General features: G+C 40.9%; 1 protein-coding gene across 1 annotated transcript in view; it reads right to left on the bottom strand.

Annotated features, from left to right (window-relative positions):
* Nucleotides 1-24,546, bottom strand: part of LOC126210302 (uncharacterized) — a 90,791-nt gene that overhangs the window by 60,578 nt on the left and 5,667 nt on the right. Inside the window, exons 3-5 of the mRNA XM_049939497.1 lie at nt 20,006-20,168; nt 11,723-11,928; nt 505-3,168 (exon numbers count right to left, since the gene is read on the bottom strand). Of these exons, the coding sequence (XP_049795454.1) occupies nt 505-3,168; nt 11,723-11,928; nt 20,006-20,168 (3,033 nt within the window). The remainder of the gene's footprint in view (nt 1-504; nt 3,169-11,722; nt 11,929-20,005; nt 20,169-24,546) is intronic.

Consider the following 24,546-nt stretch of genomic DNA (forward strand, 5'->3'; position numbering starts at 1 on the left):
AGTGAATAGATTGCACCAGGCTTTCTCCAACATTATCACTCATGATGGTGATGTTTTCTACATAACTAACACTAAAATGTCCCAGGAGTTTGGTGTTCACAACTGAATCAGTTTTCTCAACTTTAGCAATTAGTCTCATCACAGCCAACTTATTTGGCATATTACTTTGACCAAACATTCCACACTATTTGTGAACAGACCTACATAATATTCACTATGTTTGTAATAAGTTTTCATTATGACAATACACCATTCCTTCATGGCATGCTCCATTAATAACCACAATGAAAATAGATGAAAATATTGCAACATTCAGTGCTGCTAACTTACTAGAACAGAAATGGCAGACATTTCAAACATTGCGTTCTTTATGGAACACCCCCTCACTAGCTTACTGAAGTATGAAGAATGCAAGAGATGGCTTTTCAGGCCTATATCTACCACAATGACAAATCTAAAAATAAACAAATTAAAATTAAAGAAAATAACTTACAGTATTCTTACCTGTGGGCTCAGTCGTGTTTGTGTCAGGTCCAGATCGATGTCAAGAACGACAGATGATGAAGTGGCAGTCAATTCACTGATGATGGATTCTTCCACTACACTAATATTACTACCCTCATATGACTCCACAGGCACAGAAGTCCGTACTAATTTTGAGCTGGTATTGGGAGCACTTTCATCACATGTCTTTTCATCTGCACTGTTAATAATTTGGTCCATACCACAAATGTTCACCAGTTCTAAATTATCAGTGTTATCTGGATTTTCTTCTGTCCTTGTCATTTCTGCAAGCTCATCACAAGTTCCAGATGCTTCTCGCACACTCGGTATTGTAGATTCACACATTTGAAATGCACTGTTATTCTCTACATCGGTGCTCAACTCGCTACTTACAGAATGAAATGGCACCTCACACAAAACCTTTTCTTCTCGACTGATATTATCTTTATTTGCATCGGCAGAGCAAATGGTACTACCGGCACTTTTATTAAAGTTTTCAGAACCGTAAACAACAGTTTCTTTATGGTCACCTTTCTGGGCAGTATTGTATACCTTGAGATCCAGACACTTGTTTGATGTTTCACTACCAGTAGCTTGCTTTTGGTCATCCAGATGAAAGCCTCTTCCTTCTGAAATGATATGAGGTAGCAAAACACCAGCACCTTCTGTGAATCCTTTGCTCGTGCTTTCTACCATGGGCACATTTTTTGTTTGTAAGTTGCGTGCAATTTTGTTGTCCATTTTCATTCTTTTAAAATGTTTTCCAGGCTGAATTTTCGACATTTCAGATCCAGTAGACACAAGGAAGTGTTCACGTTTCCTGCTGGCACCTCTCAATTTCCATGGCTTTTTCAAAGTTGAATGATTCAAAATGTTAGCTGGAGAAGCTTCATTTGCTGTTTTAACTTTTACCTCTCCACTGTAATTTGTGACACACTCACCGTTACAGTCTGCAGATTTTAGAGGGGGGAAAATATCAGTGTCATTAGTATGGCAAATAATGGTGGCAAGTCCTTCAGTTTTCCCACTGTCTTTTCCCTGCGTATCGTCCACCACATGCCGATATTTCAATAATGCTGTCGAACAGTCATTTTTTATCTTACTGCACTCATTCTTCGATGTCTTACTGACAAAGACATGGGTGTACGTGCCTCCATCAAACTGTGTTGCACTTTCTACAGTCCTTACAGATGGCTTCACCTGCAGAAGTTTCCGCTCTGGTTTCTTCCCTTGTATCTTTACCATTTCTTCTACATCCGGTGCTCTGCACAAAACATCGCTACTGACATGCTCCTCCAACTTTGAGCCTGAAAAATTGTCTGCGGATTCCTTCGAACAAATGTCCATAGCATGTGAAACAATCAATTCTCTTCTCTGTTCTTCAGTTGAGACCAATGGCACTCCTGGACAGTCTACACATTTTAATAGATTACTTCCATTTTGTACATTATCTACTGATTCAGAATGGTGCAATTTCTTTACTTTAGGACACAAATGACCTCTTTTCCCGATAGGCTTTCCATTGGGAAGACACCCAGAGGCAGCTGTCGACGGTCGGACAGAGTTGTCACCTTCTAGCAAACTAGTCATTGCAAGAATTGGTCCCACATATTCCACATTTTTTGTTGCTACAGAATTGTTTGATGTATCTTGTGAGGGAGACAACTGTGTGATACAATCACTGCTGGTATACTTGTCAGTGAGCTCTGACGGACACTCAAAACTCGGAGGATTTCCACCTAGTGAACCAGGGATTCTTTGTCGTTCAGCATTTCTGGAGTGTTGCTGCGGACATTCTACCCCCTTATCCTGAGGAGAGGCAGAGAAAGGTTGTGTACAATTACTGGAAGAACTACAGAGATCTTCGGATACTTTGGTCTTTGTTTCAGGTTCCATTTTCTCCCCAGAAGTGATGCTCTCTTCGCTGACAGAACTATCTCTAGTCGAACTACATGCAACTTCCCCAATTGAAGTACAAGATGCCATTATGCTGCCCTCTATTGTTTCATAGTTTTTCTTCGGAAATTCTTTCAAGCTCGCTTTAGTCTTCTTGAGGTTAAGGCAATCTACAGCGCTGTTAACAGTTCCTAGTTCACAACCAGACCTAAAACTAGACAATGCGCTTTCTCTCTCAGCAACAGAAAAGTCCTTTAACTCATCCGCCAATTTCCCTCCAGCCACGACTGCACCAACAGGAAAGTTAGCATAATCCTCGATATCGTTTCGCACAGTAGACGATCCCTTCTCTCTTATAGGAGAATCTTCAAACCCTGGCGGCACAACTGTACCATCTTCCCCATCACTCATTTCTCCAGCAACTTCGAGGGCACTATTTTCTTCAACTGGCGGTCCAGGACTGCCACTGCTGCGAAACAAACTCTTGTGGGACTGGGCACCAGTGCAGCACCGGGACTCGACGTCGCCGACCAGCGACCTCTCTCTAGAGCATGGATACTGTGCATCATTATTGTTATCCAACAGCTTCGACCCAATGCCTTCACTGTCCGAAAGGCGGCACATCCGGTCGACAACCCTGTCGATGATGTCCTGCTGGGACGTCTTCAGCGTTGTGCCTTCACCAAGAACGCCGCCTTGTTGTGGCAGAGCAGACGACGGTCTCAACTGCCTGAATGGCGATCGGCTTTCTGTAGTCCTGTCAGTTTCCTGTCAACAGAGAAATCACACTAAGGCAAATGACAGGGCTTAAACATGTTATTTTTCACTGTGAACCACAACAGAATTAAAACTCAGCCTAACTGATTGTTGAAAAGCTGCTCATGGAAATCTGTCGGCCTCAGAAATTAATAATCACAGAACTGTGAGAAACAAGCATGTTACTGTATGAGCCCCTAATGCTCCCCCTCCCCCACCCCTTTTTCACAAAGAGCAGCTAAAGGCTATTTCACAATGTTACAACAAGGTGGTGATGCACTGATCATACACATCCAAGGGTTTTTATTTTTCAACTAAAGATGTTATTACTAAACACAACACAGAAATTTGGAACTAATATAACTATCTCAAGAAACACACATGATCACAATCTACAAAAATTACTGCAGGCTTCATTTTTCTGGAAAAGGGTAGTTTCCCCCATCTCAAGCATTGGTTTAGTTCGTAGGACAGACTGTAACATTTGCTGGTAACTTTTCTTCCCCTTGCATATACTATTTGCACAAAACACGTATTATTTATTAGCTTTTGTACGCAATCAACAACAGCTGTGAAGCAAACCTCTATTTTACAACAAGCTTCAGTCTCATAATTTGATCACTATCAGGTTTTTAAAGAGAGGTAAATCTGAAGCAATGTAACACCAGTCATAATGAACCAAAAGGACTAACACAAATACTGTCATAAGTTGTGCTTCAGTCCTCCTAGTACATTTACTTTTTACGCATATATCTGATGACAGTCAAACTCTAAGAGCGAATCACGTTGTAAAATAGAGGTTTGCAGCACATTATCTGTTGCACGTAATGGCAAAAAAAAGCACATAAGTAAAATACAGTGATGGACCACAGCCTGATTTCATTTCTCAACAGTTGTAAAAACAGTTGTGGATGTCACAAAAGTGATTACTTTTAAGAAGGAAATGAAGCCAGTTAATATCTTTTACTATCAAAAATCCATTCCATCAGTCTCTAGTCACAATTCTTGTTAACCCACTTTATTTGTTAGATAACAGTCTGAAAAGTTATAGGGGGACGAAATGTAACCACTCGTCACATTCTCTGGTACTGAGTGGTTGAGAGGCACCTAAATAAGGTTTTCCAAAAGCTAAGCAACAATTACAATTACTTCAGAGCTAATGAAGTAAAACACACACTGCAGCCAGATTGAGGTGACGGCTCATATTGGATAGGGAGACAAAACAGATAGAAGAGGGAGACAACAGAGAGAACAGTGCTGATGTAAGTTAATAGGTGAATTTAGCAAAAAGAAAATGGGAGAATGAGTAGGGAGAAATGAGGGATGAGGATAGGGACTGCAAGGTGTGAGGATAGGAGGAGGAGGAGGAGGATGAGGATGAGGATGATTGGTTTGTGGGGCACTCAACTGCACGGCAATGAGTGGTCTCACAAATCTTGCTATCACATTCTTCAATAGTTCTTCCAAAATTGACCTCAATAAGTCGATATGTTGGGCACTTGAGTAAAGAGCTACATTTGGGCTCTGAAACACAGGCATAAAACTTGAAAGGAAAAGACATAAAGATTTATGTAAATTTGATGACAGAAACATGAACAGTCGTTCCTCACATGATAAAGCATGGTCCACAGTGTCAATGGTTTTCTGTAAAACTGATGATTGTGTTTTTCTTTTAAGTGAGGAGTGTGGTGAAATCTTATCACAGTGCTTGGACTTGTGATATGAAGTAGACACATCTACATTTTGAGTATGTTTTGGAATTTTATAATTCTTCAAAGTTTCCACTTCAGAATCCTTACTTACAATGTCACTCTTGAACAAACTAACCAAAGGGTCCCACTGCTCCAAAATCCTACCCAAACATCTTTTCAATGATAACCATCGTGTAGGCACATGTTTCAAAATTTTCCTCATTTCTGTATCATGTAAAGTTTGAAACTTTACAAATTTTTCTTTCCTCTTTGCACTCCTTTCCAAATAATAAAATATGTCAATAATATGTTCTTCAATGTTTAAAGGCAAACATGCCGCCCCCTTCTCAGCAGCAAGATTAATTAGGTGACAAGAACAGCCTACAATGACGACGTTAGCAATTTCTTGCTCCAAACATCCTGCCACCCCCTTTTTTAGCCCAACCATTACAGGAGCACTATCAGTGCCATAAGTCAGACAGTTTTTAATGGAATACGGAATTCCTGTAACGTTGAAAGTAGAAGATCAGCAATATTAGCTCCAGTGACATCCCCTTTTAAATTAGGCACAGAGAGTAGGCAATTTTGAATTTCACGAATTCAGGGTTGAAGAACAATACGATAATAGGATATAACTTGAAGTCCGTTTTATTACTACCATCGGTAGCAATAGCGAATGGACTCTACTGCCAGTGCGTAATAACTTTCGCTTTTTCTTCCATGCACATTTCCGTAAGGGTAGCGGTCATTTTTGTTCTGGAGCACCCATATCATTTCGCAATTTCAGAATCGGGAAAAATTTTGCGAAACAAATGCCCAGCGTGGTTAACACAGTTTATAGGCAAGTTATGCTCTACAATAAATGCGGTAAATAAAGCCTCTACATTCGTCACAGAATCTACATTTTGGGGTTTACACGAGAAGTTAAGTTTCTGGTTCCGTTCTACATAATGGACACTCTCCTGGTGTTTTTTAGTTTGCATATGTTTAAGAATGCCGCATTTCCCACCATGAGCTGCTGAAAAGTCACATCTGCATACACTACAAAATGCGCAAGTTTGTCCCTTCCTCGATTCACTTAAACACAGAAACTCTTCCTTATACACGTTTCTGAACACTGCATCATATTTCTTCGCCATTCTGCACAAAAAATAATCAACACCTCCAAGATACGCAGCCAACAACTACTACTGAGTACACAAATCGCGCAACAGAACTGAGAACACAATGATCCTACGTTCTAGACAATGGTCTTGTAGCAGTGATGCCAACCCTCGCGCACCGTTTCCCCCTATATTGCACTTCAAATTCCCCTAAATAATTTATCACACCGTCGGGTAAGCAAGCAGGGTAGTGGGACGGTAAAAGGGAGTCAAGAATGAAATTTTCGAGCGGAGGGGCAGGGAGGGGGGGGGGGGGGGGGGGTAGTAATCCTAAATATTTTTCCCCCTGAAACATTTATCTAACTTCCCCCTAGGCAGCTTAATTCCCCATAAATTTAGAGGGAAACCGCCTAACTTGGAAACACTGCCTTTTAGACACAACAGTGCTAATCACTTCGCTTGGAACAACTATCGACTACTCCTTGTCCACGATAATGTTATGATTGTGCTGGTGCTACCAGAAGTGGAGGAAATTGGCACTAGTTGAAAGACATTCATTTGTCTCTGAACACTGCCAACGATAAGTTCCTTACTTCCTTGTAGATACAAAGCGCGAGCTACGCGTACTGCCGCTCCCGACAGCCACCGCACCAATCTACCAAGTTAACATAGACAAGTAGTAGCCATACCTTGTCATCCATCAATATATTAAAGGAGCAGGATTTTCAAATACCGTATTTACTCGAATCTAAGCCGCACTTTTTTTCCGGTTTTTGTAATCCAAAAAACCGCCTGCGGCTTAGAATCGAGTGCAAAGTAAGCGTAAGTTCTGAAAAATGTTGGTAGGTGCCGCCACAACTATCTTCTGCCGTCGAATATATGTAGCGCTACACAGGCAAAAAAAAAAAAGGTGTAAGACGAGCTTTTTTCTCCGCCCCGAGTTTCGACCACTGCAGTTTCATACATTATCCAACGAAGTAAATACAAATTCAGTGTTGTTCATCTTCGAATGTAGCAGCATTTCAATGTACTACAAAAATCCGACTGGCATGACTATTTGGGATGTTTGTCAATATGGCCAACTCTACGTTCTGAATTTTTTCCTACCTGTGAGAAGAGATGGTTGCTAATAGGATCTTTTATGAATTGTGAATCACATGCAGCATTCTCTTCAATGTAAGAATAATACGAATATAAACATTTTGCCATGTATTCTTTCGAGTTTGCTGCTATCTCACTTAAATCCTGTCTGCGTAATAACCTAAGAAACTAGTGTGAGACAGCAGCAAATGCGGAAGAATATACAATCATGTCATGTTTATATTCGTATTATTCTTATGCCTAATAGTGATACAATCAGAAATGAAGCACGGCAATTGACTACATTTTTAAATCTAAGATGACTCTAATTTCCATGCAGAATGTAATGTACAAAAGAGGCGTCTGCTAAGATTTTCAAACGGAGAAAATTTTTAGCTAAACTCTCGTTCAGAACATCTATCATACGCAGTCTATCATTTGGTTCTTGTTGATCATTATCAAAGAAAGCAGCAGTGTAAGTAACAACAAATAGCAGTCTCTTGTCATTTTTCACTAATGAGACAATTCCTCTCTTTTTATTTTATTGTAAGCGGCGGTAGCGCGCACATAACCAAGCCATGCCGCGAGCGGCGACAGGTCGTAAACACTTATCAGAATGCGGCAAACAATGCATGACACAGTACAATAATGCATTTTCAGCCTAGAGTGACGTAAACACCTATAACAAAGAGAACGGCACTTATCAGATCAAAGAAAAATAAGCAACCGATTCAAACCAGACAAAGCACGCCTGACACATAGCAATGGCTACCTGGTAAAGCTTAGCTGCTAAGCTTACGACCCGAACCGAACTACTGCAGCTGTATCGTCATTTATTCTACCTAAAATGTGTCTCATATTACAATGGACCAACTGTGTTTCAATCTGGAGGTGCGGCCTATAACTTTTCTCTCCCCTTGAATTTAGAGTCTCAAATTTCAGGTGCAGCTTACATTCGGGAAATTTTTTTTTTCCTTGATTTCGAGTCTCATTTTTCAGGTGCGGCTTAGATTCGAGTAAATACAGTAATAAGGGAAGTATTGAAACTGCTCTGAAAATTGGGAGATCGGTCTTCACTGTCGGGAGATCTGGAGGAAGAAGGAAAAATCTGGAGTCTCCCACTTAAATCAGAAAAGTTGGCACGTCTGCTAACATACAAACCCCAGGAGAAGAAAAACCCAGGACAACAAAGGCAAAATAAGGGACAAAAAGAAGAAAGGGACAAAAAGAAGAAAGGGACAAAAAGAAGAAAGGGAGACAGAGGAAGATAGGCAGGCAAAGTCCCCCATCTACGGAGCAGCCAGAAGCCTCTGAAAGCAGAGAAGCATATTACATTAATCTTTTCTACAAATTTCACCTTCATTCCTACCTGAAATAGTGACTGAGCACCTTGGCTACAAAAAAGTGTGTTATTGGCAGACGGCTAACACTATGACAGATGCCTGTAAAATGAAGTGGATGGGGGCTGCTCCTCAATTTTTGTCCAAATATGAGAATGCTGCTGATGAATTTTTCATCCGCATCGTAATGAGAAATGGAACTTGGGTTTCAGATGTGGATCCGGAGAACAACCGTCTATCTATGGAACAGAGAGAGAGAGAGAGAGAGAGAGAGACCAAATCTCAACTCCAGAAAAAGAGTTTTTCTGGACCTAAAGGGTTTGATCCATGTGGAGTTCACCTACAGGAAAAACAAACAATTCAGAAGCCCATCGTGAAACTCTTCAACAGTTTTGAAGTGCCACCCCATACAAGAGATATGGAATGTTGTCAGCAATGGTGTTTTTGATTCATGACAATGCATGCTCTCATCCATCAGCATGAACACACCAAAGACTTCAATTTATTAGAGGGAAGTTTTTGGACACACTGCCTAGAGCTCAGAGTTGGCACCAATTGATTTTCACTTATTCCCAATTATTGAGTGGAAAACAGTCTGCAAACAATGACGATCTTAAACAAGCAGCGACATCATGGCTCAAATCTTTGCAGAAAAACAGTACATCATAGGAACGAAAAAAATCAGCCCCACATTGCAGTAAGTGCCTTCACAGCTATAGCGATTATCTTGAAAACAGAGTAAGGTACTGTAACATTTTTTACAAAATTGTGTGTTGATATCTTTCATTTAATTATGCCAAAGTGTTCTTTACTTTCTGGACGACCCTCTTATATGGCTGCACCATTACACCGAACAATGACATTGTCACTTTGCAACCAAACTATCACCTTCGAATCTATCCTTGATCTCGATCTGTGCTGCAAAATAGTGCCAACACAATCTACATAAAAAAATGGGAGAGCAACATCAATGGTTTAAGTGGAACAGCACTATGACAAGCTTCACTGCGGCCTCTTTTACAGCTGTCTTTCTTGTTAACATTTACTTACTGAGGCAGTTTAGTTCGACAAGCGACTGGACAAATTTCAACAAAAATGCATGTTTCAATCATCTTATGATGAAGGATTATCCACTCAAAACTAGTTATGAGTTTTCAGTAAACGACAACAAGAAACCAAATGTCATGTAGTTATGATGAAAAATCTTGAAACATATTTCAGTGCTTCAATCAGCAGCGTGTGTCATATTGAAACAAAAATTGTAATATTGTGAATTGTAACTTGTCAGTGGACTAATTGCCTTCTGAACATGCAATGTGTTCAAGTTTTTAGTAAAATTGCCCACTCCATTTTGTATACATTATTTTAATCACTGACATACCTAATAAAATATTCTCGGGTTTCAAGCCGCACCAAGTGGTTAACTGTCCACGTGCTTTCGGCAGAGATCTCCTCTGCCACTGTCAAATGGTTAACTGAATGCCACTGGCACACTTATACAGCTGTGCTGCCATTAGTGACGTCATTGGTGCCTAGTCCCGTGCCACATGTGGCAATGTTTTGGTGGCGTGACAACTGCGCCCTCCGCGGGGAGCTGAAGGGGATGCAATGGTTGCACCACCAAAACATTGCCATATATGTGGCGCAGGCTAGGCACCAGTGAGGTAACTGACAGCGATGGAGCTATATAAGCACTGCAGCAGCATTTAGATGACAGTCAACCACTTGACAATGGCAGAGGAGATCTCCGCCGAAAGCCCATGGACAGTTAATCACTTGACATGGCTTGAAACCCAAGAATATTTTATTGATGGATATCAACTGCAAAAGCATGCATTCATACTGACGTAGCTTTCTTCTCCAGGTATTGCATACAATGGTCTCCAATGAACTCACTGCCTCGAAGCCAACCAGACAGAGGTATAATTCATGTTGTACCTCCACTTAGAGCCAAAATCAGTTCCTGGGACCGTGATGCTCTACAAAATGTTACATTTTCTACCCACCAACACAAATTACAGCTTGTACTTTTATGATTGACGTCTTTTATATATGAAATGCTCCATCTCTCATAATCTTTGCTTCAGTTGATGCAGATAAGGTTCTCACAGGAAATTATGTGCAGAAACATTACATTGGATAGAAGATGGTGAGACATTCTTGAACACAATTATCTTCAGCAATGAGTAACATTTCATATCAATGGCAAGGTGAACACCCACAAATGCAAAATATGGGGCAGCAAAAAATCCACAAGCAGCCCTGAAACACACTCAATACAGACCCAAAGTTAATGTGTTTTGTGCCCTTTGCAAATTGAAAGTACCGAGCGAGGTGGCGCAGTGGTAAGACACTGGACTCGCATTCGGGAGGATGACGGTTCAATCCCGCATCCGGCCATCCTGATTTAGTTTTCCGTGATTTCCCTAAATCACTCCAGGCAAATGCCGGGATGGTTCCTCTGAAAGGGCACGGCCGACTTCCTTCCCCATCCTTCCCTAATCCGATGAGACCGATGACCACGCTGTCTGGTCTCCTTCCCTAAAAACCAACCTACCAACCAAATTGAAAGTGTACTGTCCTTTCTTCTTCATGGAGAAAACTGTCACTGGTATTGTGTATCTGGATATGCTTGAAAATGTTTTAATTCCACAGATCGATGAAGATGACCGAAATTGTACGAATTACTACCAGCAAGATGGTGCATCACCCCATTTTCTCATGTAAGTTCTAGGTTTACTCAACCATTTCCCATGTAGGTGGATTCGCCGTGAAAGGCTAATCATTTGCCCACCTCACTCCTCATACTTGACTTCCGCAACTGGGTTTCTTTTTCTGGATTTTCGTGAAACACCACGTGTAACTTCCTCGCCTCCAAACAATTTACTTGGCCTGAAAAACTGAATCTATGCAGCTGATACTCAAATTATGCCCAATCTACTGCAACGAGCGTGGAAAAAATTGATTACCGGTGGGACGTTCAAAAATGGCTCTGAGCACTATGGGTCTTAACATCTATGGTCATCAGTCCCCTAGAACTTAGAACTACTTAAACCTAACTAACCTAAGGACAGCACACAACACCCAGCCATCACGAGGCAGAGAAAATCCCTGACCCCGCCGGGAATCGAACCCGGGAACCGGTGGGACATTTGCCACTTCACAAATGATAGTCACATTGAACCAAATGATGTGAAACTTGAGCCTGTTTGCTCCAAACTGCCACATCTATCGATTCTGCAAGTTATCTCAATTACCTTCTACAGTACTCCAATGTTAAAAAGTCCTTTTCATGTCACACTGTATACAGTAGGGGTAACGAACTACACTGTCAAAAATCAAACCGTCTGACCTCAGACGCCGCCATCCTGAGGCGGTAAACTGGAGGCATCGGCAGAACGTGCTGTGCCTCCCCAGCTCCCAGCTCCTGCAAGTAGCGCTTCTTCGGCGGTTTTGGTGGTCCAGTAGCCGGAGGGACCGGGGGCGGCGTCAAGGGGGCAGGGCCGGGGGGCGGCAGTGACGCCAGCAGGCTGCTCAAGCTCCCCATCTGCGTCTCGTCTGCAAGCATCGTCACAGCATTTAAATCGGGCACCTGTAAAATGTCTGTTAGATACTAGATATGGCACCCACTCATTACTTTTATGGTATACTTGTTATCCAGTTGAAGAGTTCATAGTGTTTTCATTTTGGATGTTGGTATTCCAGCTGCTACGGGTTTATTTACCAACGTCATTTTTATTTGCAGTTCACAGTTACTATTTGAGTTTACATTTTGTCATTTGGAGGTAGTGAGTGGAGCTATGGATGCTCGAAAATGGAGTGACAAGTGGAGAAATCTGACATTCTTCTGTCTGAGTTCAATAGAGGGTGACAGCAGCGGAGGCAACAAGAAAGATTTGCCCTGCGTACGAGGATAATGCCACTGGACAGAGCACGGCAAGAAAATAGTTTTCGGGCTTTGATATTAGTGATTCCACATTCAGGAAGCACTTTGGGGTTTGATGAAGATCACTTAACGCATTAATCCACAATAATCAACATCAGTGTATATGACAACTGGGAAAAGTGAAGAAGTGTGATCAATGTACCTTCGTGAGACATTTACATGCATTGCGTAAGGTTAAAAAAATCAGGTGTATGGGTACCACTTGATCTATGCCAAAATCACAAAAATCAGTAGGTGGCTGTATGTGCATCCCTGCTTGCTCATCATCAATTGGCTTGTGAACAACACCAACCACTCTTATCCTTTATCATTACTGGTGACAGGAAATGGTGTCCTTATGCTAACATAATGAAAGGAAAGGAATGGTTGAGCCCAAACAAAGCAGCAACTTCTTGTACAAACACCTGTGCGCATCCACAAAAGATAATGCTACGCATCTGGCGGATCAGCAATGGTGTGGTGTACTATGAATTGCTTCCCTGAGGTGTAACCATCACTGCTGACATCTACTGTCAACAACTGAGATGCTTTGCAGATGGAAACCAAGAACGATGATGAGGAAGACCGCATGAAGTGATGCTACTCCACGGTAACACCCAACCCGATTCTGCTAGACTGCAAAAAACACTTTACAGGAGATGGGTTGGGAAGCCATTCCGCAACCACCTTATTCACCTGATCTTGCACCATCAGATATTCACCTTTTCTGTTCTCTGTCAAATAACTTTCGAGGAACTTCCTTTCCAGATGAAAATGCACTCCAAACATGGCTCAGCAAGTTCTTCACCTCAAAACCACGTGATTTCTACAGCCGTGGAATAAAAAGGTTATCCCAGCATTGGCAGACTGTTGTAAATAGTGCAGGAGACTATATTATTGATGACTAAAGTCTCTGTTAATATGTATTTATGTGTTTATTAAATTTAAGGAAAAACACTATGAAGTTAGGCACCAACCTAATACATCTGTTGTGCTTTTTATTCAGATAAGTCATTGTTTTCACATACTTCTACAGACACTACATATTTTTAAAATCATTAATTCGACCTAACATTTTATTCTTAAGAAGTACATCAAAGGTTACCTGCGTAGTTTACTTGCAAAATGAGTGCACTTACGTTGCTGGACAAGTTAGTGACATCACTGTGGAAACTCTCAAAAATACAAATTTAAAAATTTAGAAGGTCCAGACTGTTTCATTTTATGATACTAGATACAATGGGAACCATACAGGCAACCAGATGCACATTTAAAGTTTATTCAAAACTTACCTAGGTTTTGACAGATATAAACCTGTCTTCTTCCTAAAAATAGGATACATTGCAAGCAGTACATGGAAGACATAATGTGCAGCAAAAATAAACATAAAAATTACATACAGTGTAAATATACAGAAACGAAGTCATAGGGTTTAGTAAACAATAAAATAATCCACATAAATGCTGTGGCATAGCCATATGACTTAACAGTAAATTGTTCCAAGTAAAATCTAAGTTAGATGTGCATCATACACACATACACACAACTGGCATGACAGAGCGGACAAGCTAGCAGGAAACTTACACCAATGAGGTGTTCACACAAGAAGTGGTGCCAACCACAAAAAACACCTGAAATTGAAATGACATTACAGAAACAGTAATCTAACAAAAATTATAAAAATGCAAATAAACCTATGCAAATGGTGAACAAAACCACGAAGCACATTAAAGTAGGATAATGACAAATAGCATCTTTGAGAAAAGTAGCATCTCAAAACAGAGCGGAAACCAGATGCAGCTGCTATGTCTGTCTAAGAACAGGCCGAAAGCCATCAGAAGAGTTATGCTTTCAAGCAAATTTTTAGCACAGTTTTAATTATAGGGGATTTATCCTTGATGAACAATTACAATCAGGCAAAAATCTTCTTTTTAGGTTGGTTGGTAAAAATAGGACTCATAGCGTCTGCAGGAGCTGTACTGCACACTGATGGGGGGTAGTGACTTCTGCAACAAATGGTAAGCACTGAACAGAATAGACAACAAGTCAGTTGTCAGTGGGGAATTCGAATGCTCACTCATAATTTTCTATAGTTCATAAATAAATTTAGCTGGTATTTTGTTCTATTAGGTTGAAATTTAATGACACCATCACAATTTTTGCCAAAATCAAAAAGGAGGCATACAAGTAGGTTACTGCAGTGGTAAATGTATATCTCAGATTGCACTACAAATCAACCAGTTATGGCAATCCTATTTTTGAGTTGAAATGCTGACTGAGCTGCAAACTGCCACATTCCAACTTAACCTAGCCCTCGGCTATGCTACAGACCAGTCTGTCAGCATATCTAGTGTTCTTCCATTTATTTTCATTGGCTTTGTAAACTCGCAACCAAACCGTCAAATTTTACCCTAACCCAGGCTAGGTCTCAGGGTGCCTTACAGGCAACTTTGTCAGCACATCTAGTTTTCTTCCATTCACATAGATTGCCTTCACCAATCACAATCAAATTGTCACATTCCAAACTAACGTAGGCCTACGACTTCATTGCAGGTCAGTTAGTCAGTCAACATGTATAGTTTTTTTTCCATTCATCAAGGGATTTTCTCTGCCTGAGGACTGGATGTCTGTGCTGTCACCACCACCACCACCACCACCACCACCTGTGACAGTGGCTAGATTGGACTGTGTAAAAATTGGGACTTTGTACGGGCACTGATGCCTGCGCAGTTGAGCACCTCACAAACCAATCAGCATCATCCATTCATCAAATAAATATGAAAGACAGTAGCCAACCTCCAAACTCATAATAACCAGATCAGTGAAAGTTGCGCTGGCACACTCTATACCAGAAACAAAAGTAATCAATTGGTTTAGTTGCAGACAGGCACAATTAAAAGTGTCTCTTAATTGTACATATCTGAAACTAGACGTGCCTTGTTTACGGTGAGCAGCAATCTGCCTTTCCCTACATTGCCGATATTCCTACCAGGAGTTTCTGTTGTTTAATCAACTAGTTTCTTCTGCGTAAAGAAATCTTTACATTCCGCGATTCTCACCGCCTAACATATTCTATTACCTGATTGGCTACGACCAATGTCAACAAATTTTCATCATCGTGCAAAGCAAGAGCCAATGACATCATGTGCACTTCAGCTGAGTGTTCTATTAAACTGAGAAGTAACCAACAGGGTAGGCGAAAGAAGTGCTAAGTAACAAGAGTGATTTTTTTTATGAATTTTAAGTAATATATTCAGTTAATTTCAAAGACAAGGTTATAAATACAGAAAGACAATAATTCATATAGAAGTGAATTCTAGCTGTCCATATGTAGCTAGAAGTTACTAGAAGGTTGTGTATTTGAAAATATAGCTGGTAAGATCATAATTCCAATCTTAACTAAACTTAGATTTAGCACTTCCTTCTGCTGATGGACACCATTTCATCTCCAGACCCACAATACATTATTATCGATATTTATTCTGCTGTATTAAGAGTCGTGAGTTTTCTCTGAGTAACAGGGAAATGGTGTGGACCCGGTGTCACTCACCTGTGAAGTTTGGACAGTGGCTGCTGGTCACTCTCAAGTGGTTTGGTGGAGGTTTCCAAAGAACAGACAAAACAGAATGTAACATTGACACTGACTGAAAGTAATTTTCATGTACCAATTTTTTCAGTTAGTGTTCTCAAAAACCTCGTGTAAACTCCACGATGATATTAACACATCAGCAGTGACTTATTTTGGAGTTCCGCCACTGACATCCTGGGTTCATCACAAAGAAATATCTGACTTACAGAAAACCAAACCTCAAGTAACTGAGGAATATTTCGCAATGCAGGCTTTCCTCAAAACTAACCAGTCTGAAAATAAATGTATCATCAGTTATTTTAACATGCAAATCTTTCTCCTTTGCTGTTTTCTTTATTTTCAGAAACAAATTAAAAATCCACACATGCTTTCTTCAGTATCAGACAAGGATGAAAATGTTTATAAAGTTTACCACTTCAGCTACTTGTGTCTGATGGTGAATGAAAGCCAATGACATAACTGTCAACTTCTTGCCCAACTTGCTACTTGAATAGCACAATAACTGACACACCTGCTTCCAATCCTCATGAAACAGTCCAAAATGCACTAAGAAGGAAGTAAAGTTAAGAGATAACAAAATATACATAGGAAAACAATACACATGCCCAACAAAGCTACAATGGCCGAACAAAGTCGTATTTCCTCTGGTCACACCATGAATTACAGGAAAACAGAGAAACTGCCCACAGCCTCAGCCCCTTAGGATACAGTGGTCAAAGAAGTTGTGGAAAAGCAACTACCGAGCAGCCTGCTCAACCAAGAACAGTGTTTTCAGCTCGACAAGGAAATCACTCATTTCATGTCTAGACTCCCAGAGTAATTATTGTTCTGAGTCTTCATTGTCCAGTCTTCCAACACATAGCATCCAGTTTAATAAATAACCACAATTTATTACCACTGTGAATTTGCTGACTAGCCACTTGCTATGTTTTATTCTTAGATGTACGAAGTTTTATCTAAGACCATCTCTCATGTTCCAACTGTCATATCACTGACACAAATGCAAATATTCCACAGAACACGGTGAGCATAAGGACATTTCCCTAATTACAAAAATTTATTTCCAAGGAACCACTCTAGATACAGTTACATGGTCTGATGCTACTGACAGTCGAATTTCAATCGTGGGCAGTGATTCAACAAGAGGAAGCATCACCACAATGCAAATCATTTATTCACCAGTTATTGGATAAAACCTTGCTGGACAGATGCAGTGATAGATACATTCCAACACGTGGCCACCACGTTCACCAGAGAGAACCATTCTTGACTTGTTTTATGGGGTTCTGTTAAGGATGAAATGCTCAGTTTAACATGTCCTGGTGTGTGAACTCATGGCATGAATACTAGACTCTGTAGAGAGGCTCAATAATAGCTGGTGAATAGAAACCCACGAGAGGAAAACAAACTCACCTTGCGACCCAATCTATGGGAAGCACAGAGTACGAACCCATGTAGAGACGAGCACAGGAACAACACAGCACATGACGGGTGAAGATGGCTAATGGCTAAACAATCTGCAACAACACACAACGCTATGTGCAAGGGGAGATCCACAGTGGTTGAACTCTGCCACCCGGATGTAAACACCTCTGCCAATGAGTCTGCCCACACTATGCATCACGTGCGCCCTCTATGGCAGGCCTCTGCACTATCCACACCAACCTGGCTGCCTCTACGATGACTTCTGATGGCAGGGATACTGAACCACAATTTGCAACAAACAGCAATATCCTTTCTTTCAGGAGTGCTAGTTCTGCAAGGTTCGCAGGAGAGCTTCTGTGAAGTTTGGAAGGTAGAAGACGAGGTACTAGTGGAAGTAAAGCTGTGAGGACAGGGCGTGACTCGTGCTTGGCTAGCTCAGTGGTAGAGCACTTGCCCGCGAAAGGCAAAGGTCCCGAGTTCGAGTGTCGGTCCGGCACACAGTTTTAATCTGCCAGTAAGTTTCAGTATATATACATATCATAATCCTCTATAAATACAACTTTGTTATCGGGGAACACTCACCCTGTATGTCATTGCATCAAGTGGTTTTAAATCAGTTACCAACTCACACTGACAATATCTATAGAGTTATCAACCAAAACAACACCAGTCCCAAATGCATGCCTAAAGATGATGGAACAACAGACACTTATTATTTTGAGGTTTGTGTAGTGTGAATACACCTCCATTTGAAGGTAAAGACAACATTCCTTTCCATTTGATAGACAGCCAAAATGTATCAACCTTCAGGAAAAATGTTAGCACAAAACTACACAGGGGCAGTGATCTTGGCACCGCCACGGGCAAACACAAATGGTCACTCTTGACAACCAAGTCCCAGTACAGCAATAACATGCCAGAGCACTGCAACAGATTCATCTGCCGCGAATAGTAGCCCGAGATGAGAAAGTCACTCGTACAACAAGAACTTAACATGATGCCTCTGTAGATAATTAAACAAATAGTTTTGTGCTGTGGGCAACCACAGCTGAAGTAGTCCATATACGAGGTGTGACAAAGTAATGAGATTGATGTGGGGAGACGGGGGGGGGGGGGGGGGGGGGGGGGGGGAGGGGGGGGTGATGATGCTTACCGTTTTAGTCAAGTTTAGTGTTTTCTCCTTCGAAGTAGTTCCCTTCTGATTGCACACACTTTTTCCAGTGCCTCTGCCATTGACGGTAACATTTCTGGAACTCGTCTTCTGTAATATCCTCCAAGACCCTTGTCACAGCTTTGTGTTGTTTGAAAATGGTGTCCTTTGACCACCATTTTGACTCTTGGAAATAGAAAAAAATTGCATGGGGCGATATCTGGTGAATAAGGTGGCTGTGGTAGTACTGAAATTTGTTTTGAGGATAAAAATTGCTGTACTGACAGAGCAGTATGGCATGGCACATTATCATGATGCAGAATCCAAATATCAGCAATGTTGGCACGGACACAAAGAACTCTTTTACAAAGTCTTTCTAAAATTTCTTTATAGTAATATTGGTTAACTGTTTGTCCAGGAGGCACCCACTCTTTATGAACAATTCCCTTGAAATCAAAGAAGCACACAAGCATGCATTTCACTTTTGATTTTGACATGCAAGCCTTTTTTGGTCAGGGTGATCCCTTTGAGCCCCATTGTAAACTTTGGCGTTTTGTCTCTGGATCGTACTGAAAAACCAACTTTCATCACAAGTGATAACACAACTCAACAATTCTGGATTGATTTCCGTTTGTTCTAACAGATTGGCTGCCACATTTTTCCGTGTTTCTCGCTGTTGTGGTGTGAGATTTTTGGGGACCATTTTTGCACAAATCTTTCTCATACCAAGATCTTCAGTTATTACTAGACGAACCATTTCTCGATTGATGTTCAGTTCTTCTGCAATCATTTTCACGGATAATCTTCAATCAGATCGTACAAGTTAACGCACCCTGGCCAAGTTGACATCCGTCCGTGAGGTTGATGGTCGTCCACTGCGGTCTTCATCTTCAATATTCGTTCTGCCTTCACTAAACATTTAATGCCAACGAAAAACTTTAGCTCTTGACATAACTTCCTCTCCAAAAGCCTTCTGAAGCTTATCGTAAGTTGTCGTCGCATTTTCACCCAGTTTAACGCAAAAAGAAATGGCATACCGTTGTGCAATATTATGCGGTTCCATTTCTGTGACAAGAGACACAAACACGTGTTAACTTATTACAGCACAACTCACAATTGAGCAGTTGCATCGATGCGCTGCTTGGACTAGAAGCAGCTTATAGACCAAGGTCAAAGATATTGTGCCTACGCAAGCCTGCAGGGTTGCCACATCTTGCAAAGAAAATCAGTCTCATTACTTTATTGTCGCACCATGTATGACACACAAACTGCTTCCAGCTGCATATGAACCTTACTTTATAGAAACAAGACCAGTTCCGCAAATGAAATTGCATTGTCAAGTGTACACACCCAAAACAATAAGCCAATTGTGTGAGAAAGAGGTGGACTCAGCCTTCTCCTAACAAAATTCTGTTACCTGCAACACACAGTGTGTATGTACACCTTGTGATGCGATTGATATCACAAAACTGGTTGTGTTCTAATAAACAGGTTCATAGACAGATAATTAAAATCGGCAGTGACAAGAGAGACTACTGTACCCTACCTGCCAGCTTTCCAGGAGTAATGGGACCACCGCACGCCGTGTCACACTCCAGTTTTAGGGGTCTTGTCTGGTTGGACGGTCTCGTCACCAGGGTGCGCAGTGGCGGAGCGGGCAACTTGTACCACTTGAAGTCTGGATTCGCTTGTAGAAATGCCTCTTTATACTGAAACAGTGATCATGCATTTTTTTAAATTTTTTTTATCATTCACTACAGTATTAGTAATTTAGTCGTACAATGATACAAAATTTGTCAACTTAATAGAAAGAAAAACAGAAGTCATACACATTCCCAGGTGTATTTAACAAGAAGAGGACAGGTACGCAGAAGGAACCATCACCAGCATTTGCCTGAAGTGGCTTACAAAAATTGCATAAAAACTACATCTGGATTGTCACGCGAGAGCAGAAATGTACCGAGTGTATTGCAGCAGCTGTCGATTCCTGTGAGATCTGCACGCATTGCTGGTGACAAGCAGGACCCTTTCTGACCCAGAGAAATCTTGGGCAGTGCCCCTAGAGATAGCTGCAGCTGGAGAAATGCAAGTGTCCATAGAGAAGAAAGAAAGCAGTCGCCAAAGTGAGCGAAAGTAAGTAACACGGTGTAGTGTGGAACCAAATTAGGAGCGAGTGTGCTTGGCTTCCGGCACGCCGACCAAGTTTCCCCCTTGCTGATGCGATGCTCTTGGACCGAGGAGAGCATGAGGCTGTGGCAAGCTGCCGTCCACTGTTTGCGTTACTGAGTGTGGACAGAAGCGAGAAGTGAAGGGGGTGGGGGTGGGAGGGGGTAGCTAGTGGATAGTGGTGAATTTCACTAGCGAGAATACTAAGTCTGACAAATCAGTGGCTGTCTGCCATCTCAAAGTACTATAGGTATTTTGTTGAAGCAATGCACTTAGCAATGACAGGTTATGTTAGACAGTGTTGCACTGAATTATTCAATCTGATTAAGCCAAGGTGTTTGGCGCAGCTGTGAGTCGGAACTGCCTCCTGGTAGACACTTGTGCAGATATTCAGATATTTGTTTATTGAAGGTCACAGTGTCAAACTGTTTCTGCCTAACAATTCCAGTTGAGCTTAATTTGATTCCATCTGATTGTGCTGCATAACAGGTTATTGGTTCCGTGAACCTATCCTGTGGCACATTAAGATTAAAGGATTTTTTTATGAATTTGTGACTGATGTGTAACAGGTTCTACCCTGATGGACGAAGGAAATTATTGTTAACCTGTTCTGAGGCACATTAACATTAGGAGACTTATGTATATGTTGCTGTCAGGTGTAACAGGTTCTCTCCTGTTGGAAGTAGTCGTTTATTGTGACTGTTGAGGGGCACATTTAGAACTAAGCCTTCCAATAAAGAGTTTAGTTACTTCTGAATTATGATGACTGTTGGGCAAATAATAGTTGTACAGAACTAAACACATTTAGTAATTGTGTGAATCCTATTATTATACTTTAATGTTACCTCTCATGGCCGTTTGATTGGGTTAACAAAAAAAAAAAATTGTGCGAACAAAGCAAACTGTGGTTCACATCATGAAGGAAAATATTTTGCTACTATTGATTCATGTTACTGATGTACTTGTGTACGCATTTCTCTTATGTACTCTGAAGGCAGGTTAGCAGTATGACCGGATTAATGTACACGTGTTTCTTAGAACGCTCCATGCAAGTGGAGCATAATCCACTATTTGGCACATTTACTTGTTGTTAATTGAACTGATTAAACAGCTCTGTTGAGAAAGAAAGATAAATTGATTATTGTATGACATGATCTATTTTGAACTATCAACACAGTTGTTTATAACAACAAAAACAATCAATTACTGACAAAATTGTTTAATTGGGTAGATAAAAAAACTACTCACCAAGCGGCGGCAGAACACACATGTAATTGGCAAGCTTTCGGAGCCAGTGGCTCCTCCTTCAGGCAGAAGGGTCGAAAGGGAAGGAAGAGGGGTGAAGGAAAAGGATTGGAGAGGTCTAGGGAAAGGGGTAGATTTCGGGAAAGTCACCCAGAACTGCATGTCACGGGAGACTTACCGCACAAGATGAGAAGGAAAGACTGATTGTTGGAGACTGCATCGGACAAGATTTGAAAATCTTAAGAACTTAAAGGTGGAAGAAAAGGTAATATGCAGACATAGATTACTGCTTAAACATCACACATGAGTTGATAAGCGTGAAAAGCTAAGTGCATCACACTTAACAAGAGGTGGGAGGGGAGTGGGTGTAGGGGGGGGGGGGGGGGGGGGACGAAAAATAGATAGGAAGAGCATCTTTCATTGCAGTTCTGGGTGACTTTCGCGAAATCTACCCCTTTTCCTAGACCTCTCGAGCCCTTTTCCTTCACCCCTCTTCCTTCCCCTTCAACCCTTCTGCCTGAAGAAGGAGCCACTGGCTTTGAACACTTGCCAATTACAACAGTCTTATGTGTGTGTGTGTTGCCACTGCTTGCTGAGTAGATTTTTTATCTATCCAATTAAATTGCTACATTATGATAGTTTAACATTATTAAATTTCTGTTAATGGGTTTCAATGCTTAACAGAGTGGAGAGTAAATTTTAATTTATACACTGTGAATAAATTTTGTCATCTGTAATTATTGTGATGTCAAAACACCCAGCACACACCGCACCTTCACTTTGCGGCTTGCTGTCCCACCTACATCCTCCTGAATCACACGCCAGTGTGCTAACAAGTGCACTACATCGTTCTGTTACACCTAGCATGTATGTACATATGTATGTATGAATGATGATGATGCACACTAGCACATGGCCTTAGGACCAAGCCCACGCTGCCCTGTCTCTGTTCCATCCATACGTCTTTCATCTGCCCATCTTAAAAACCGAGTGACCATCCCCTGATGATGAGCAAGATACTGAGCTCAGAAAAACTGTGTGACAGAAGTATTATGCACAACCAATCTTGGGTGCACAATTTTCTTGTACTTTCTGAACGAAACAGACACATGAGTATGGTAAGAAGTGGCACTGGGTGAACAATATTTGCATTCTAATGGGCCCCAATATTCCCAGCGGCATCACGGAGGTTGACAAGTCATGAAGTGCTGCTCAACAATCACGTGACACAAATGCACAATGTGTGCCAGTAATAAATGGAAGAGTTTCAAACCATCACTCTGCTTAAAAACTGACAATTTCATGAACAACTGCATTAACTCCTGCCCTCCACCCCTCCAATATACCTAGTACAAACATGCAATAAGTGTCTTCATGCAGGATATATGCAACACCATCCATTAATCTGTCTTATTTGATTTTATGCAGAACAGTAAAGAAATTTTGTTGATGTAGCAAAGGAGGCAGGTGGGAGGGAGAGGGAGAGGGAGAGGGAGAGGGTGTGTGTGTGTGTGTGTGTGTGTGTGTGTGTGTAGGAGGGGGGGGGGGGGGGGGTAGTGTCGCCCTTGGAAAACCATTGTGTAGGCTAGCATCGCAGGTACACCGCACTGCAGCCATACGCCTTGGTGGCCCCTCATTTGCGAGTCATCTACAATATAAATTAAATTTCCAGTGATTCACTGCAACCATTATGAAAGCACTCATTTGAAAATGGCACTGTAGCTTAGCTGTTAAAGTATTTGATAAATATGCTGCAGGTTTTGGGATCAAATTCCATTGGGCACAATCAACTTTCTTTTTATATACCTTTATCGAAATGACTGATCATTATTTCTGGACAATTAATTAAAGTATAATTTTTTCATTTGTATCGTTTACTGCATGTTTTTAATCATCACAGTAACTTTCTATTGGGTCCCTTTTTTTACTTCATTTTATTCTTTTGTTCACTTGGAATATTTACCCATGTGAATTTAATCAAGCTTATGTATTTACTTTGATTTAATTGCTTGCTTTTAGTGATTCAATATTTTCATCCACCTTATTGCAATCACTCTGTTACTCATTTTACTCAAATTTCATTTTGCATATAAAACCTGCACTATTTCACCCATGGTGCACAAATAATCTAAGTTTTAAATTTCTGCGTGACAACTACCACAGGAAAAAAAAGAATAGCTTTTAAACAAAAATAATTTTTTTACCACACTGAACAGCCAATAGAAACAGATCATTTCACCTTTTATTTTTTTATTCAATAAATTTGCACTTCAAAAAATGCAAGTACCATGACAGATAAATAAGAGTATAAATAATCATGGAAAAAGATTCCATATGAAAAAAGAATAAAAGGAAGCAAAAAATGAGAATAAATGATGCAGCAAATGATTAAAACTGAGAAGTTAAATTTAAACCAATTAACTGAATAAAAATTATGAACACAATGATTCTGACAGAGACTTTTTCTAAAAAGTGGATTGCATTTATGGTATTCAAAACCACAACCTTCTGCATACCAGCCAAATAACTTAACTGCTCAGGTACCATGCTGTTTTGAAATAAGGGCTAATTTCAAGGTCCTAGGGAACCACAAGGAATTCCAAGTTTACTTTCTGTTAACTACTTGCAAATGAGGGCTCGTACAGATTATTTTGAAAGGTCGATCTGCCCGTGGAG

The sequence above is a fragment of the Schistocerca nitens genome, chromosome 10 (assembly GCF_023898315.1).
Source record: "Schistocerca nitens isolate TAMUIC-IGC-003100 chromosome 10, iqSchNite1.1, whole genome shotgun sequence".
Taxonomy (NCBI): Eukaryota; Metazoa; Arthropoda; class Insecta; order Orthoptera; family Acrididae; genus Schistocerca; species Schistocerca nitens.